The following is an 18,051-nucleotide window of genomic DNA, read 5'->3' on the forward strand; positions in this document are numbered from 1 at the left end:
AGTGTTTCTCAAACTAGGTTTTAATACAGTTATTAATAAATATTAATCCATATGTTTTTTCATATTTAATAAAAACTATGAGGGAAAAAAAGCCTTGTTTAGATTTTCTTTTACTGCCCCCAGTCATGTACATCTGACCCCCAGCTTGCCACTCTGCCCCCATATATGCCTTATACCTCCTATACGCCAGAGATTCCACTGTGCCCCCTGATATGCCACTGTGTCCCCGTTATGCCTTATACTCCTTAAATGCCAGTGATATGCAACTGAGCCCCCTGATATACCTTTTACCCCCAGATATGTCTTATGCCCCCCAGATATGCCTAATATCGATATGCCTTATAGCCCCCTATATGCCACTGTGCCCCCTGATATGCCTTATAACTTCCAATATGCCACTCACCCCCATTTATTGATGATTGTTATTATGAATTTATGAAATTCATTACACCCCCATACACCACTTTGCTACCCTGAAATTCATTATACCCACCATACACCACTCTGCCTCCTCCCCCCTCCAATACACCACTCTGCCTCCTGTCAGCAACGGAGGTTCACAAGACACCAGGGAGCCGGGTAGAGAGGCAGAGTGGTGTATGGGAGGGGGAGGAGCCATAGAAGTCTCAGCGTAAGTGAAGGGCAGTAACTGAGGCTGTCTGTGAACATCGTGCAGACCCCCACTGGCTGACAGAGAGGATGATCCTCTGCAGGAGACCTCGATTCTCTGTCAGCTGGCTGAAAAAAAACTTTTTATAATCAATAAAAGTCGATTCGACTAAATTTAAGTACAAATTTGACTGCCGTTCACATTAAGGGTATTAAAAACACTGTATTCTTGTTTGTTATGTTGCACTTTATTTTATGTGTACCTGGTTCCTTATTTAATAATTGTGTTATGCTATAATCTCTGTTTACCCTGGAATACTTGAAAGTTAAATATTTATAGTTAAAAAAAACAGCTAAAACGTATATCTTGTTTTGTTGTGGCACTTTAATAGTTGCAGTAAGATATGTTATTAATATTATTTATTATTATTACCTTTAGGTACAAAATAGTTGTTGCACTTCACTTTACAATGTTTACCATTATGTGGTCAGTTTACCGAGTAAATCCAATAAATATACAAAGGAGTTGAACAGCCTTCATCTCTACTTTTATACTTTCATGTTAAAGCTACCATACCAAGGAGCAATGTTAAATGTCCATTTTCTATTTTTGTCAAATATTTATTTATAAAAGTTTAAAATTCATTCAAGTTGCATGTTACAAATTATTGTGATTCCTGCATCATGAGATATTGGTACAATGTCAGTTTAGCCGAATTTTGTAATCATCTTTCTATCGTGGACTTAAAAGAGATAAGTACAAATTATGTAGTTAAAAATGCATGTGTAACGCGTATATATATATATATATATATATATATATATATATATATATAGTACATGTTTTATAATTGCCCCCCTACTTTGGTCCTTGACCCCCCATAATATGACAGCTGGAGACACCACCGCTGACCATTGAAGACCAGGAACACTCGACAAGAGCTGTAGTTTTGGAGATGCTCTGACCAGTCATCTAGCCATCACAATTTGGTCCTTGTCAAAGTGGCTCAGATCCTTACGCTTGCCCATTTTCCTGCTTCTAACACATGAACTTTGAGGAAAAAATGTTCCATTGCTGCCTAATATATCCCACCAACTGACAGAAGCCATAATAACAAGATTATCAGTGTAATTCCTTTCACCTGTTAGTGGTCATAACGTTATGGCTGGTGTATGTGTATGTTGCCCAATTATAAGCAATGTTCTAACATTTAGAGATGTTGTGAAATAAAAATGATGCATTAACTATATAGATCACACATTTTTAAACCTAGCCAAAAAGTTAAGCTTACTTTCAACAACAATGCTGTTATGCAATTAATACTATAAAAATAAAAAAAATGGCTTCTGGGATTTGGACAGATACGTCACATCTTCACAAGATATTGGTTGGGAATTAGAGCAGAAGTATACTAGTATATCTACTAAAATTAAAAGCCTTTTCTGATTAAAGAACATACCTCTCAGGAGTCCTTGTGCAGGCTGGACAGTCCCACTTTAAGAATCAAATTCCTTTGTAAGTTATCATAAATAAATACATATATTGTATTGTGTGTGATTGCATGTATTGGCTGAAGGATAACACAGCACACATATAGTTCTACCCCTTCCATATGTATTCATAATTATATTAGTTAACAATTATATTTCAACATAAAACACAGCCTATACCTATAGGCAAACAGAAAATATTTTTGCTTTTTCGTGCAAGTTAGGTTCAGTGTCATTTTTGATCTCAGAACTGGGTATCAGGTACCCCTGTAATGTAAGCCCGATGCTGAGCATGATGGGTGTAGCAGTGACACAACAGTAGCCTGTGCCAACTGTGTGTCAGTAAAGCAGATAAAACATGCCTGGATCTGACAAATCTTTCTGGTGTTTTTATACATTGATGATCTAATGTATTCCAGAACTCTCATTACCTTTTATTTGTGTATCAACTTGTTTATAACAAACTTCATTGGTACACAATTATTAACATTAAAATGAATATGGCCACAATAATTAAAAAATAAGTCCAACCCAGAAAAAATGAAGCCTCAAGAAGTAAATGTGCTTTGGGACATAACATGCACCAAAGATCCATGGTTAACATACGGTGTGACTATGGTTGGCTCCTATAATATATTTTCCTGGGACTGCTGACTGCCAGTGTGCATTATGTATACATGTTCTGAGAAATTAATTATATAACCTGGGCTGGAATTGCATGAGAAGCGTTGTGATCAATTCATGTAGCTGCGCATTATATATACTGAAGATCGCACTTCTCATCCAGCATGCCCTCTCTATACACGGTCTACGCTCTGCATAGTTTTCCAGTCAAGAGCGTGAACCAGAGCTTGAATTCCTCCGTGTTGCCAATGCTGAGACTCCAGGCCATGTAGCAGGTTTCCATGGTTCACAGAGCTCGGACAATGCGCAGAGAGTGTAAGTGGGCTCTTGGTGAACATACCTTAGTGACGTCAGGAACCAAATTAGCAGCAAAAGAGAGGCTCAAAAGTCCAAGTACGCCTTCTCTTGTGATCAGGTTAAAGAAAGAAAACAAAAAAGCATGACGAATCCTTTACGTTTCCCCACAGTTACACCTTTGTGAAGTCTTTTGGGAGCCACTCAATGCATATAAAGAGAAAAAAAATGTCTTATGCAGCACAGTACCATGCCATAATTAATAATATTTAACGTGTTGCCTCTTGAGAATCTAAACCTGGCCTACTGTATACCGTGAGTTATGTTACCAGACCCCATTCTCTTCTCTCTGAAATATCTCGAGAGCAATGCATTGCCAGTTAAGAAATATATTTGTAATGCAGGCCGATGCGGGTCTTTTCGAAAGAGAAGCTCGCCGAGATTGATCCACAACAACATGCAGCACGGTCAGAGTTGAAAAGTTTCCATTTAGGATTTTGTGTACAAGAAAAATAAGCTTTGTATGAAAGAATTGAAAGGTAGGAGCCTGAAGTAAAATTGGCTTCTTGAATGTGTAAAGCCTTGCGTTATACCTTTTGCACGCACTCGCACCAACGTACACACATTTTTCCCCTCTTTTATTATACCTTTATTGTATGCAACTTTGCACTAGCATTTGATTTTAATGAGGCCAATCACTCTTACAAGTTAACTTTAACAAGCTACATTTTACAGCAGGAAAATGGGCAGACTATTTGACTTAAACCTGACAAAAGAACCAATGTTCGGGGAAAAAAATACATATTTCCCAATGCAAGCACTAAAACTTTCACAAAATTACAACAAAATAAGAAAATAAATATGGCATTTATATACACATACAAAGGTTACAGCATGCATAGCTAGTCGAACATAGCTGATGGAACATACACACACACACATATATACACACACACACACACACACACACACACACACACACGAGAAAGGCATTATAATGCAATTAAAAAAGGATAAGAGTCTTAAATTCTACAGGCATCACCATTTAATAAAATAGGTAACTAAACCATGTACTTCTGCAGATGAAAATCTAGGTCATGACTAAGTACAGAGAGAAGAAATAAAAGTTTAGAACAGCTGTCACACCGCGCATCCCAGCAGCATAATCATGCAGACACTATTAGATTTCTCTTGTTACCAAAATATTAATGCAAGCAAAGAGGTGATTCAAACAACACTAAGCAAATGCATGTTGAAACACACACAAAGCTCCAAGGAGGAAGTGATACACACGGCATGTGAATTATATGAGAATGCACAGCGAGCTTTTAGCCCCAGCTGGAAACTGGTCTGGGAAACTTAACTGCCGCACCAAGACCAGCAACAATAATGTATAATCAAAAGGATCCTTTATAGACTGGGTTTTAAGGATTATTTTCTCCTTAATGAAAACCCACTGGGTTATATAAAAAAATGTGGTGATCATCAGATCCACCGTTATAGAATAGAATATTATATAAAGAGGAAGCCGATACCTTATCGAAAAGAAATATTGGGGTATTCTGGTGGTGGGGTTCCATGGAAAAAAAATACTGCGGATGATATATTGAAGGTAACATTATGGGGAAAACCAGAGGTTTCCATTAAGGTACAGAATAGAGCAATCAACTGCATTCTACATACATAGAAAGCCACAGAAGTCCTCCCTTTGCAGCTATAACAACTTCCACTCTTCTATGAAGGCTTTCCACAAGATTTTGGAGTATTTCTGTGTCAATTCATCTGCTAGAGCATATGTGAGGTCAGACACTGATGTTGGGTGAGAAGGCCTGGCCTCACAGTCTCCGTTCCAGTTCATCCCAAAGGTTTTCAATGGGGTTGGGATGCTGAAGGGACATTTTTCTCCCATACAGTGTACTTTTTTGGCAATTTACTTTTAAGGGAATGCTTTCTCCTTCTTAAGACACCTGATCAGGAGTACCTGGTACTCTTCACTAGAGGCCAAGGCTAGCCCTTGATTATCTTAAGTGATCTAGGAGTAGTAGGGAAGTTGGTAGTGGACATGGCCAAACACAACTGTCCAATGTTAAAAGCACAAAACAAACGTTATTTAGGTTTATTTCATTCTCTTAAAAAGCATCCAGTGGAGAACAATTGTGTCACCGGGGCATTTTTATTTTCTATAATGTTCTTAATAAATCTACCTACAAAAACATTAAAAAAAAATCCAAAGCCAAAGGCTAAATAACCAATCCTATTAATATTGATTGGCTGGAGAGCACAGCAGGATTTCAACATCAGGTTCCATTAAACACGACGAACACAGGCAAGGTTAAGGCTCATCTCAACAAGGTAATTAGAGGAATATCGAAACAATAACAATTTACGGTTACAAGCGATGGGATTTTAAGTGTATCAGATGAAGGGGATGCTGATGGATTAAGACAAAATCACAGTACGGTTTTCTTCTGTGCATAAAGCTTTCAAGATTATTGACAAGTGTTGTATCCCTTGAGGACATCTATTCAATGGAGTACAAAAAGGAATCTATAGTAATCAATATCCCTACATCTTTTCATTCACAGAAAAAGCTTATGCAAGTAAACAAAGCAGCCTACAGCCATAAAGGCTTCAGGAGTGAGCCAAAATTGATCAGGTAGAGAAAATTAAAAAAATGAGCTGAATGAAAATGAGCAAATTTAATTTAATAACCTTGAAATATAAGAGTAAATTTGTTTCTGGAATATAGATTTTAGCAATTAATGATAAATTGGCACCAAACTCGAACAAACTCTTTCTTTGTTGACATTATGCTGTCAGGACTCAGCTCGGCACTAGTCGCATGTCAACATAAGAATTAGTTTACTGCTTCCGGAAAAGCGTCGCTTTTGTTTTTCTAAATAGCAGATACAGCGTTGTCCATATAAAAAAAAAAGATAGTATGAAAGCTCAAGGTCAAAAATTGTGAATTCAACAATGCAATAGCATGGTGATATGCGTTTTTAACAAATGCACTATACCATACGCAAACAAAAAAAAACAGCGCTTTGTGCATATAAAACACTGTGACAGCAGAAAAAAGCATGCTTCCTAAATATGCGTAAAAAAATAAATCTGTCTTTACTGGTTTCCTATAGAGAAAATCAAATTCTGAAACTTTCTGGAAAAAGGGATAATGCTGCGTCCTCTGTTGATGTTGTGTCATGATTTATTCAACAAAAATAAAGCCAAAATGGAGAAGCCATGTATAAAAAGCTAACTACACCCTTAAGATTTAAGAAGCTAAGTAGCAAACAGTTGCTGCTAATCAAATTCACTTGAATAATTGATCACCACCAAGTTTGACCACCTCTATAAAATCTGTTTTATCAGATTGCTGATATGGAGCATTCAGGTGTGTGGTAACAAAATGCCAAGGAGGAATTTCCAAACAAAGTCCATTCAAAAGTGGAAAACATTCAAGACAGTTGGCAATCTTAGCAGGGGTAGACCTCCCAGCAAATTCAACCCAAGGTCAGACCATACAGCACTCTGTAAGCATGTTAAAAGTTAAAGTTCAAGACAGTAGAAAAAGTTAGAAAAACACTTAACAAGTATGGTTTGTTTGGAAGTTTTGCCAGGAGAATCCCTCAAAAAAGGAACATGGCAGCACAGATTAGGTTTGCAATGTTGTATCTGAACAAACCACAAGATTTCTGGAACAATGTCGTTTGGACAGACAAGACCAAGGTGGAGATGTTTGGCCATAATGCTCAGCACCACGTTTAGTGAAAACCAAATACAGCATATCACAACACAAACACCCCACAACAACTGTCAAGCACAATGGCGAAGTGGTGATCGTTTTGGCTTGTTTTGCAGCCACAGGACCTGGGAACCTTGCAGTCATCGAGTCGACCATCAACTTCTTTTGTATACCAAAGCATTCTAGTGTTAAATGTCAGGCCATCTGTCCGACAGTTAAAGCTTGGCGAAATTGGGTCATGCAACAGCAAATCTACTAAAAAAAGAAAACAATCAAGGTGTTGCAATAGCCCAGCCAAAGTCAAACCTCAACCTGATTGAAATGCTGTGGCAGGACCTTAAGAGAGCTGTGCATAAACAAATACCCGCAAACCTGAACTTGTAGAGAAGAGTGGCCAAAATTCCTCCACAGCCATGTTAGAGACTGATAAAGTCATACAGGAAACTATTACTTCACGTTATTGCTGCTAAAGGTGGTTCTACAAGCTACTGAATCAAAGATGATTTTCTCCATTTTGGCTTTATTTTAGTTGAATAAATCATATCTAGTTTTGTGACCTGCTAAGGAACAGATGATTGTTATGTCTTGATATGTAAAACCATAGAATTCAAAGAGGGACCACAGCATCGAGTTACAATCAAGGTTCTGTAATTGCATATGATCGGGGGCCCCCCAATCATGCAACAGCACGTGCTACACTGAAAATGGCAGTCACTGGGGTACCAAGGTTTTTACGACGTGGGTGTGGGGCCTTCACTGCCTAAGGTAGAACTCCTAACAAGACTGTTCCGCCTCACAAAAAAAAATTAATAACTTTTACACATTATGCGTGCGATAGGGAAAGCTCAAATTATAAGGTCTCGATGAGGGCCCCCTGCATCATGTTATGTGGAATAATGGCCTCATTCCCAATAAGCATGGTAAGGAATGAAGAAAGAAGACTAGAGTGCAGCTTAACCCCATCCCCACAGTGCTAGTTCTCTAATGGGTCCTGTTATTTCAGGGAAGCCTGACAAAGACCCAGGAAGTAGTGGCCTCCAGTAAGGAGTTCTATGAAACGTGATATCTATAAGGGAAATCAAAAGAAAGCCTATGGGTGTAGAGGTGGGAAGGGTGAGAGAAGGGTTTATGAGGGGATTCACATGTCACACAATGCAATCAGTCAGAGTCGGTCTCAGATTCCAGCCTAGAGGGAGAAGGGCCAGGGGCAGTTCTGAGCTCGGCGGGCCTGTGCTAGTCCAATCACACAATCCAAGCACCCCAAAACTCTGAGTTGTTCCACAAAGTGAGCATGGGCGATGGACGACAACAACCCTCCCACACTCTACTTGACAACCACACTTGCACTGTGGCCACCAAACAGGCTAGACTACGTCAGCCTTCATAACCCAGGGGTTATGATGGGGTAGGAGCCACACACCCGTACCCAGGACCAGTGGTATATATGCCTGTTCCATCTGGCTCCACAACTTCTGTGAGGGACAGTAGGTCCATTCCATGATCCTTACAAGATTGGGCCACCTGATAATATTTGTAGAAGTATGGTGCGCCATGCCCCCTTCTCTCTGGGGCTGGTCAAGAGAGTGTAGCTCAGCCTTGGGCTATCCCCCCTCCACACACATCTCAAGAGCATGGACCTGGGGTGTGGTTTCTATTTAACACGACTGTATATCACATGAAATTTCATTATACCCGATAATTTATATAAATGAGACAGCCATAATTTGTGACATTTGTTCTTTGCTTTTTCCTCTACTAAAAAAATGGGAAAGATAAAAAAAAAACACATATCAAGCATCTGTTACAACAATGAGGAAGAAGTGATATTATCCGAGCTACAAAATCAGATTACAGAGATTTGAATACGTACTTGCGGAGGTAATCTCACTGGAACATGGCCTTCCTCTAAAGGCTCAACTAGTTTGTTCTTTAAAACACCAAGATAGCAGTCTGAACCTGGTCATTTTTCATAACCACTTCCAAAACTAAGAATGTTAAATTGCTAAAAGTATGAAAACATATACAAAACCATTATCATATATTTAACTTTACTATCCTGTGTATTACAGATTGTGCTGGGAAAGAAAAACATTTGCTCCTCCTGCCAGTTCCCAAACGCTTGAAGCAAGCTGTTCTTTTCAGAGTTTCCTGTTTCAAAAAAACCATGACAATCCCAAGGACTTTCTGCTCTAAATTATTATACACGTCTTGCTTATAGTGCAGACCGAGAAAGACTGCAATCAACTGGCTGACAACAACGTCATTTATCCTTCACCAGATCTGACTGACCTTGCATCAAGTCATAGGAAGCACTTTTGAAGACCCTTAAACATACCAAGTAAATACACAAAACAATTCGGCACACCGCTATTTCCATGAGCTTGTAAGACATGAATCTCTCTCCTTAGCATTATTACACCCGGGGACTCTCAGGGTTTGCCCCAAGGACAAGGCTTTTTCCACAGTCTCAGGGTGAAAAGGCATATTCTCAGGGTCAAGAGGCATATTCTCAGGGTCACATAGTCTGGAGCTGACGTCCTCCAATTCTATTCTGTAGGAATCATATCTAATTGGTGCTTTTATCCCTGCTTGAATGCAGGTGCCTCAATTTAGCGTAACAAAAAAAAAAGTCAAGGTTTCCTTGAGGACCACCTGGGTAACACATCTATGGAGTAACTACATAAATGCTTCATGATAGGCTGTTAAAAGGTTAATACTTTACTCAGTTTATTTAGAAATTTCTCAGTTTATGCCAATTGTACAGCAAGAATTAGTTGTCAATTATGACAGCAGGGTGTTATTCACAGAAAATCAATCTTGATATTTTCTCTAGCACATTTGTGATGCACTACTAGTATAAATCTAGTACTAGATTTATACTACAGCCCCCCCTTTTTTAGTTTTTTTCTTTAAGTAAGATTTACTTGGTTTGAATGTCTACTCTCTGAATGGAAGAATCAGATTGGCTGAGGATCATGGGAATTGCTGTACAACTGCCAGAGGGCTTTGGATTGCTACATTTTGCCACAGTCACAAAATACTGGGAATAGCATGATGCACTTAAGAGCCTAGGGCCAAAATCCTCTAATAAGACAAACTGGCCCTGTCTCTCCAGACTGTTTGTTTATATTGGCGGTGGTAATTATTTGCCTTTAAAATGCACCAATTCATCTTTACTACACAAACTAGTTCAGTGCTGGAGAGAAGGGAATGCAATAAGTCTCATGACCCAAAGCATTAATGGGACATTTTCCTTTTTTGTCAATTAACGTTACTGTAAATTGCATTTAATTTAAAACATTTAGAGCATTGTTCAGGGGTATAATAACTAGTACATGTCACAAAGACATCCGGGTTAATAAACACAACACAGTTAATTGGTATTAAATAGATATATGTACATGCTTCTGCTTTTATCACGCACAAAATATAAACGATTCCAGACAAACAGAGGTGCAGTAAAAACAACGTAATATTAGGCTTCACGTTTGAATGAAACAAGGGCCGTTTGCAAAGAAAGTTTCTTAACCCAGTCCAAGAGCAACGTCTTAAAGTTAGAAGCTGCTTGCAAATGTTCCTATAAGAGGTACTTGGTTGAAAGAATCTTTTCTAGTGGTACTTGTCTGACAATGGTTGAGTAACAGTTTCGAAACATGCTCTATGACACTGCAAATCACAGTACAATGCGGCGCTCTGCTAAAAAATAAGTTCTAAAATATATCATCCCCCTCTTTTCCCACGTCAAGCACAAACATGATGCAGCTACATCCATATTACTAATATACACATGATGCAGGGCAGACACAAGAATATTTTCATTATCATGCTAACTGGACAATTTGCATTTACACCAGACTTATTTAAAAATACATAAAATATAAAGTAACGTGTTATTTGTTTACTTTCATTTCTTTTAAATTGGGTTTTAGAGCAGAGAGGCATCTGAGACACAGCGATTCCTATATGATAGCAGGGATCGGGGGGGGGTGTTTTTTTTTTTTTAACACACCAGCATGCTAGTCACAATAGATCAGCTGCCAGCATGCCGTCTCTTAGTTAGCAATAATTAGATGTTACTTTTAGTTGCGGTGGGTGGTGGGTATTTTTTTCTTACAGAAATGAATCATTGCCCCTTGACTCATGCTAGAAATTATATCTTAGGCACAGCAAAGTTAAAACCCCCGATTAAAATCCGTATAATATTTCTTGTTGCAAACAGGCCAATTCTGAAAATGCCTTCACTGACACGTAGATTCTTAAGTGGGGCAGTATCCATTTAATAAGATTCTTCTTTTTCGACAATACAATCTTTAACAGTATATTACAAGCTGTGCTAATGCAGTGTCATGTTCTGCACCCAAACCACACACCCTAACCCTGGCACAGAAACCGTACAACTTCTCATACTCGCACAAAATGCTTTCCACCCCCTCCCGAGGCATAATGGAAACAAAGATTTTTTTTCCCCCAAATACTAGCTTGCTTTTAATGTTTCCATTGCTACATAACACACAGAAATGTTCCTCCAGGTCAGCTGGCTACCATTCATTTCTCTGTAATTAAGTTTATAAATAAAAACGTTCCCAAGTAAATTGTTTATGCAAAGTGTTACAGTGAATATAAGCTTGCAAGACACCGGGTAGGAGGCCTCCAATAAAGCATTAGTGCCACAGCTGGAAAACACGTTAACTAGAGCAGAGGACAAAAAGTCAGCTTTATAAGGACAGTTTTAAAACAACATTCAGTATTTAGCCACTTTCAAATGGTACGAAACCAGAATAAATACTCTTAACTGGTTCATTATCATCCAGTTATGTGAATGATACAATATCAGTGGCACAGCATCCCAGCAGAAGTGGTAGGGGCTAATACAGTGAAGGGATTTGGGATAGACATAAACCATTATGAATCTAAGACAAGTAATGATTAATGTCTGACTCTCTACATCAGGAAAAACAGGCAGAACAGATGGGCCAAATTGTTCTTATCTGCAGTTGAATTTTATGTTTGTTTCTATTTTTTTATTTTTTTTTTGTGAACTATTGTTATACGTCCAAAAATAATTTATGGCAGTTATTTGTTTAGCTTTAAGTAGGCAAATCTACACATTTTTCCCTCCACATATGGCAAACAAAATAAACACTAAAATGTTCTCAAATTAATGTATGCAATATATATTGAACCATTTAATGTGCTTACCCTGCAATATTTTGTTTATGCTTCCCTACATCGGCAAATGATTTGTTGAGCATGTAGAAAAGGCTCAGCAAAACATTGCAATGTAGGCAACACATAAAATGTACACAATATAGGAATAAAATACACATTCCTAAAGGTATAAAACATTTTTGAACTCCCATGACCTTAATCTCCATTATGGATGAGTGTTATGGGAATAAAAATTAAAAATGCCTATACACAAACATTTTTCCCAATGTGAGGCCAGGGGGATTTTCTTAAAGCCCTTCCTGGACCCAGCCAACTACTGTCCCATCACTTCCTCTCGCCTCCAAGCTTCTTGAAAAAATCATGCACACCCAAGCCAACTACGTTTCTCGTCTCCAACTCTTTACTTGACCCTCTTCAATGTGGATTCCGCTCTTGACATTCTACTGAGACCGCCCTTACTAAAAGTTCTCTTCTAGACAGAGCCTTAAGCAGAAGTTGGGAAGTAAGGGGAGTCTGTCTGCTGGCTGCAAAGCCCTGCTACGCTAGTGGAAAAAGGACCCAGAGTGCCGCTATGTAGACTATGCATTGCTTGCATAAGCCAATCTCCTATGTAGCGGGCACTCTATATGTTAAATATAAACATGAGGTTTCAAGCGGGCATAAGCAGAGCATTACTACAAACAGAAAAAAATAATTACATTTGGTGGAGGCAGTGATAAACACACCTCTGGAGACCTTGGGTAAAGAAGTGCTCCTAACCCATGCACAATAAATATACGACTGTCATAACTATAATAGGATAGTTCATATGTGCCATTAAATGAATCCGATTCCACAGGGACTTGCTAAATGTTATAACAAAACATGTTCTATTATTTCACAGAACACCAGTATATTTAACTCTTTTCTGCTGTACTTCAGCAGTCTAGAGGAAACTATTCCCAATGCATCACATCCTGCTGTCTTCCTTCAGTCCCATGATCAAAAAAAGTGTTCAAGAGAGAGAAATTAAGTTTCCCGGATGTCACTAGTTTAATGTGCAAAACAATATTGTTGGCATGTTGCCAGTGTATGTCTCAAGAAATCACAAAATTCCAGTTTTTTTTAAAAAGGTACAGCTAAGAAAAAAGTCACAGCATACGAATATTACCAATACATGAAAGTCTGGGGAAGGAGCTGGTTGGATTGTGCCGAAAAGTTTCTATGTACTCAGAACATGTTAAGTGAAAGGCTGAGGGTCTTTGAACGCAAGAGATTCCCTTCAAATCCAATTTCCCACAACCTCTTTAAAATATTTATTTTGCAGATGGTGCATATATCAAGAGTATTTATGAAGGCTGATTTAAGTAAAATAAGTCCTGTCCAAACCACTGCTCACATAGTTTGTAATAAAAAATATATATATATATATATCCGATGCCCTCAGCGACAAAGAAGCTTCCCTCCAGAGCGAGCCGGTCTTAGTAGCAGGCATTAGCCATTGTGCCAAGAGCAAGAAACATTCAGTATTTTGACGGTTCCCTAGTTTCCCGTTGTCATCTTCTATGTCCTGCTTTTCCTGGACACCACAGCAACAGCGGAGAGGCTTTCAGTGCGTAAATGTGCAGAGAGCTTCATCAACAACTCCCTGACAGAGCGGGTATTTGCTTAATATATTAGCCCGTATTTCATTACTATATAAGTTTGTTTGAATTTACTTTAGATAATACTAATAACATGTTTGTTCTTGAGTGTGGCGGAAAAGTAGCTGGTATCTCATACAGTTCACTTTACTAAACAAGTTAATGCTCAGCGTTTTGTAAGTCTCCCTCGGTGGCCTCTGTAATTAATGTATATGATATAAGCGTGTAAACCAAAAGTGACCAAATGCCCTTCTTTGGCAGTAAATTTACACACAGCTCCTAGGAGCCATTGACACATTTAAATGTGGTAAAGTCCAGTTGCTGAATTTGTTTTGTAACAAAAATTAGTGGCTGAGCCATGAGCACAGTGGGGTTCTCAAACTGGCTGGAATGTGCAAAATAAGTCATTAAGAAACACACTAGAGACTTACTGTCTATCCTGGAGCAAAAATAAAAACGGATTAAGGTCCGAATCTTTACATCAGGAAAGATGGGTAGACTAGATGGCCGATTTATTCATACCTGCCGACAAATTCTATGTCCTCAAGGGCCATAAACAGGCCAAGAGCACCGCGTTTCCTTGTCTGAAACAGATGTGATGCCTGTGCTCAAGCTGGGAAATAAAAACAATTAAAAATAAAAACAAACAAATAGGATACACTATAAGAAAAAGAAAAGCAGCCGTCCACCTCGCATGTTGGCTCTCTTTTTCTTTAGAACGCATGCTATCGCTCCATGGTTTTCATTTTGAAAGCTTTTCTAGTGAGCCTATTCGTATATCACAATGGTAACCAATAATGCACAATTAATACTGTTTAAACAAAAAATAGACTTGATAGACTTATGCAATCATAGGCAAAAACTCAATTTTTCTCCTAACAACAACAGCGGTAAGATTATGGGCCTCGTGTCCAGTTTGACCAAGTCATGGAGTTACTCATGCAAACAGACTTCCCACGCTGAATAATTACAAATAAGTGTTTGCCAAGCAGACTTATTACTGAGATGGCATTTTGCTCCGTGATTGCCATTTATCTAGAGATAATATGCCTTGAGCTAATTCAAAATGATTAGTGTGCAATACTTTAGACGCTCATTTTAACACTTGTGAAAAGCATTAAATTGCTCGAGTACACGCAGGTGTTGTGCTGGCCACAGATGCGACAGCTTGATGCCCATGAAATATGAATCCTTTCACGCAAAGTCTATTAGCTTGCAGTAGCGTTATGTGGTCGTTATTAAAAGGCTTATTTAATCCTAATTACCTGTGTAACTGCAAAATGGTTCATATGTGGCATGCAATTAAGATTTACAAAATCTTTTTGCCCCGATTATAAATTGTCTGGTTCACCTTGTTGCAAACAGCAGCAGCTGACGTGATTTGGAGAGTTGAACGTTTTAGCTCAACAACTTGATTAACGATTACGAAGGGGGAACCCAATGAGTTGCAAAGAGAGCAGAGCTGGCCCCATATGGTATATAAAGATATATTTCCCAAAATCCAACATTTTACTATTCAGTACACAAAAAATAAAGTTTTGCAATAGCAGCTTAAAATGTGTACAATGGGAGCATCTGCGTTTGTGCCATTACTCAGAAGTTTTTGGGAGGACTGGAAGGAGTACGAGGGCATCTCAGCTACTGCTTCTCATTAGCCTGAAACATGTGGCTTCCATAAGTCTCTACACTCCCTCTCTGCCATTTACCCCGTCCATATGCCGCGTGTACCTTGTAACCCTTCATGTTGAAATATCTTATCAACCCAAAAAGGGGGTTGGACATGAGTGGTCAATTTTATTGAATAATCAATGGAATAAAAAATATTGAATACAGTAACAAAAACTTCACACTAGTGTAGATGTTTGCTTTATAACCACGGCATTAGAAATCTCATTCCAAGTGCTTAAACCGACTGGGAATATTTACTCATGTAGAATCTCCTCCTCTATATAATTCCTCAGTGACTGTTTAAATGCTAGTGTGTACTCACGTGGCGTATGCATGAGTGCTCTCTTAAATCTTTAATTTCTTACCAGTAAGATGATGGACTAAGTTTCTTTCCTTAACAGAAACATAATTTCAGAAAATGAACAATTTAATGTATTGTTAAAAACCAAATACCTTGGTTAGTCCTGTGAACCATGTCTTATATACAGGATAGGCTTATTTCTGACCCATGCATGGTTAAACTCCCTCTGTGTATTAACTTCTACAACACCCGCTACAAGGCTGTTCCACTTATCACACTTTCAGTGAAACGATGCATTAGTATCATGTGTTTCTAAAGTAGAGCCTAAAGCTCAGGAGCTCTTATTTCATATGTAGCTTTGAAAGAACATGCCTGTACATACGTGTAAGAGTATGAGTATATGAGTGGACACATTGGCGACCACAGAAAGTAAAATCCTCAATTGAGTAATATTTGTAGATAGTATGGCACAGAAAAGGCAAATTAATCTACGATGAAAGCTTGAGCGTATGCTCTATGGGGCAGAGAACTCTTATAGATAGGATACATACCTACCTCACCTCTATAATAATGTCTGTATAACCAGTCCACTTATATAAATTGTTAAGTACGTCAGTTGGCGCTGTAAACATGGAAATATGAACGTACCCATACAATTTTTTATTTTATATTGATATTTATGTTTAAATTTCACTCACGCATCCAAGAAAATTTACCACCTTTTTCTTACAATGTGTGTGTAATGTTGGCAGCGGTCATCAACATTAGCTTGATATGACGAAGCCACCAATATATACCGTGAAAACCACAAAGGGCCTATTTTTGCGCGAAGAAAAAAACAAAAAGGTAAGAACACAACACACTAACTGCATTAGCTCTGCAGACCTACGCCATCTATCCCAGCCTATTTATCGAAGGTATCACAAGTGTCGTAAAATAGATTTACTCAAAGTGACAAGGACACGTATCACAGGAGCGCTTTCACCCTGACAAGTCAAACTAACTTTAACGTACTTGAAGGACGCAAGAAGGAAACAATTTAGCAGCAGCACTCATCTGTGACAGCATCACCCTGACACCGCTCCATCCAAGATCATATAACCAAACAAGCCATTTATCAAACCCTGCGTCTCCGCCGTCTTCTACATACCCTTGTGTACAATCCCACAAGTCTATGACATTCCTCCTAACTGCATGGGAAATCAATGCATCTACTTGTTAACTAATTAGCATGGATCAGAGGCTGCCTGATACATTAGTGTGTAGCATTCTACAAGGATCAGCATTCAGCTCCCTAATTTTTGGACTCCACAAGGTTGAGCTATCCTTGTGTGAAGATTTAGTGAGCACAGGGAGCGTTGTACAAGGCAATCAGGGAACAGGTTAAACATAGTAATCAACTCCACCTGCAGACCGAGCAGGTGGCTACAAAGCATGGATACATGGACCTGCATCCCCTACAGTACAGAAGGATGCAATGCGTGTGTATATAAATATATATACACACACACACACATACATATATACCTACACACACACACACGTACATACATACTCTCACAGCAATAACTCGTGATAAGGCGCTGCTCTGTACTTTTCTTGCCGCTCTTTAGAACGCTAGATCTAGTATTAAGAGTTGAGGATACTTAATGTGAAATCAGCGGGCTCACCTCTTCTTCTTCTTCTTCTCGGTGCCCCGTATCCAGCCCTTTGCCCCCACTTCTCTGGGCAGCCCTCTCCTCTGCCATGTGTTGCCCCTCACAGTCACAGTCTGTGCTGCTGCCCCCAGATGAGGTTTTCACGTCCCCCTCGGACAGGGTTTGGGATCCCGAGGAGGAAAGTGACGAAGAGGACGAGGAGTCATCACTGTTGCCGGTTCCCACAGACTGCGAAAGTTCGCCCTCCATGATTTCTCCAGCCCGGTAGTTATCACGCAGCGATACGCAGCAGCGCACCTGGACCTTTGACAGCCCCGCTGCAGTCTGCACTCATGGGTCGCAGTCTGCAATAGGTTAGTCGGGAGTCTCTGGGGGTTTGGAAGGGGTATGAATAGCATCTGCGCTTCCGTTATAACGTGTAAGACACGGCACCCCCCATGCCCAGGACACACACGGACCTTACACCTTTCTGCATCTGCAAAGCCAAGTCCGGGCGCCCGCGCTCCACCTCTCTCAGGCGTGCCGGGGAACTGCACAGTGAGTGGCAGCCCTGGCAGCCAATCAGCGCGGCGCCGGTGGGCGGTGCGTGCAACAGGTCTCTGCGGGCTGGAAGCCAGACACTAAATATCAGGTGAGGAGTAGAGCCTCCCTGTGAGGGAAGCTGCCGAGAGGAGCTCAGGGTGGGGAGCAGCACACCACGATAAACGTGGGGGTAACAGGGTAAAGCGTGATTCTATAGGGAGAGTAACAGGGCAAAGTGTGAGTAGATGGGGGGAAATAGTAGGGTAAAGTGTAACTAGATGGGAAGAGTTGCAGGGTAAAGCATCGTTAGATGGGGAGAGTAACAGAGTAAAGTGTGACTAGATGGGG

At 39.5% G+C, this 18,051-nt stretch overlaps 1 protein-coding gene across 1 annotated transcript in view; it reads right to left on the minus strand.

Annotated features, from left to right (window-relative positions):
* Positions 1–17,652, minus strand: part of LOC128472552 (microtubule-associated serine/threonine-protein kinase 4-like) — a 58,909-nt gene extending 41,257 nt beyond the window's left edge. Inside the window, exon 1 of the mRNA XM_053454456.1 lies at positions 17,194–17,652. Coding sequence (XP_053310431.1) covers positions 17,194–17,430 — 237 coding nt within the window. The 5' untranslated portion in view covers positions 17,431–17,652. The remainder of the gene's footprint in view (positions 1–17,193) is intronic.
* Positions 17,653–18,051: the final 399 nt, after the last annotated feature.

The sequence above is a fragment of the Spea bombifrons genome, chromosome 1 (genome assembly GCF_027358695.1).
Source record: "Spea bombifrons isolate aSpeBom1 chromosome 1, aSpeBom1.2.pri, whole genome shotgun sequence".
NCBI classification, from domain to species: domain Eukaryota; kingdom Metazoa; phylum Chordata; class Amphibia; order Anura; family Pelobatidae; genus Spea; species Spea bombifrons.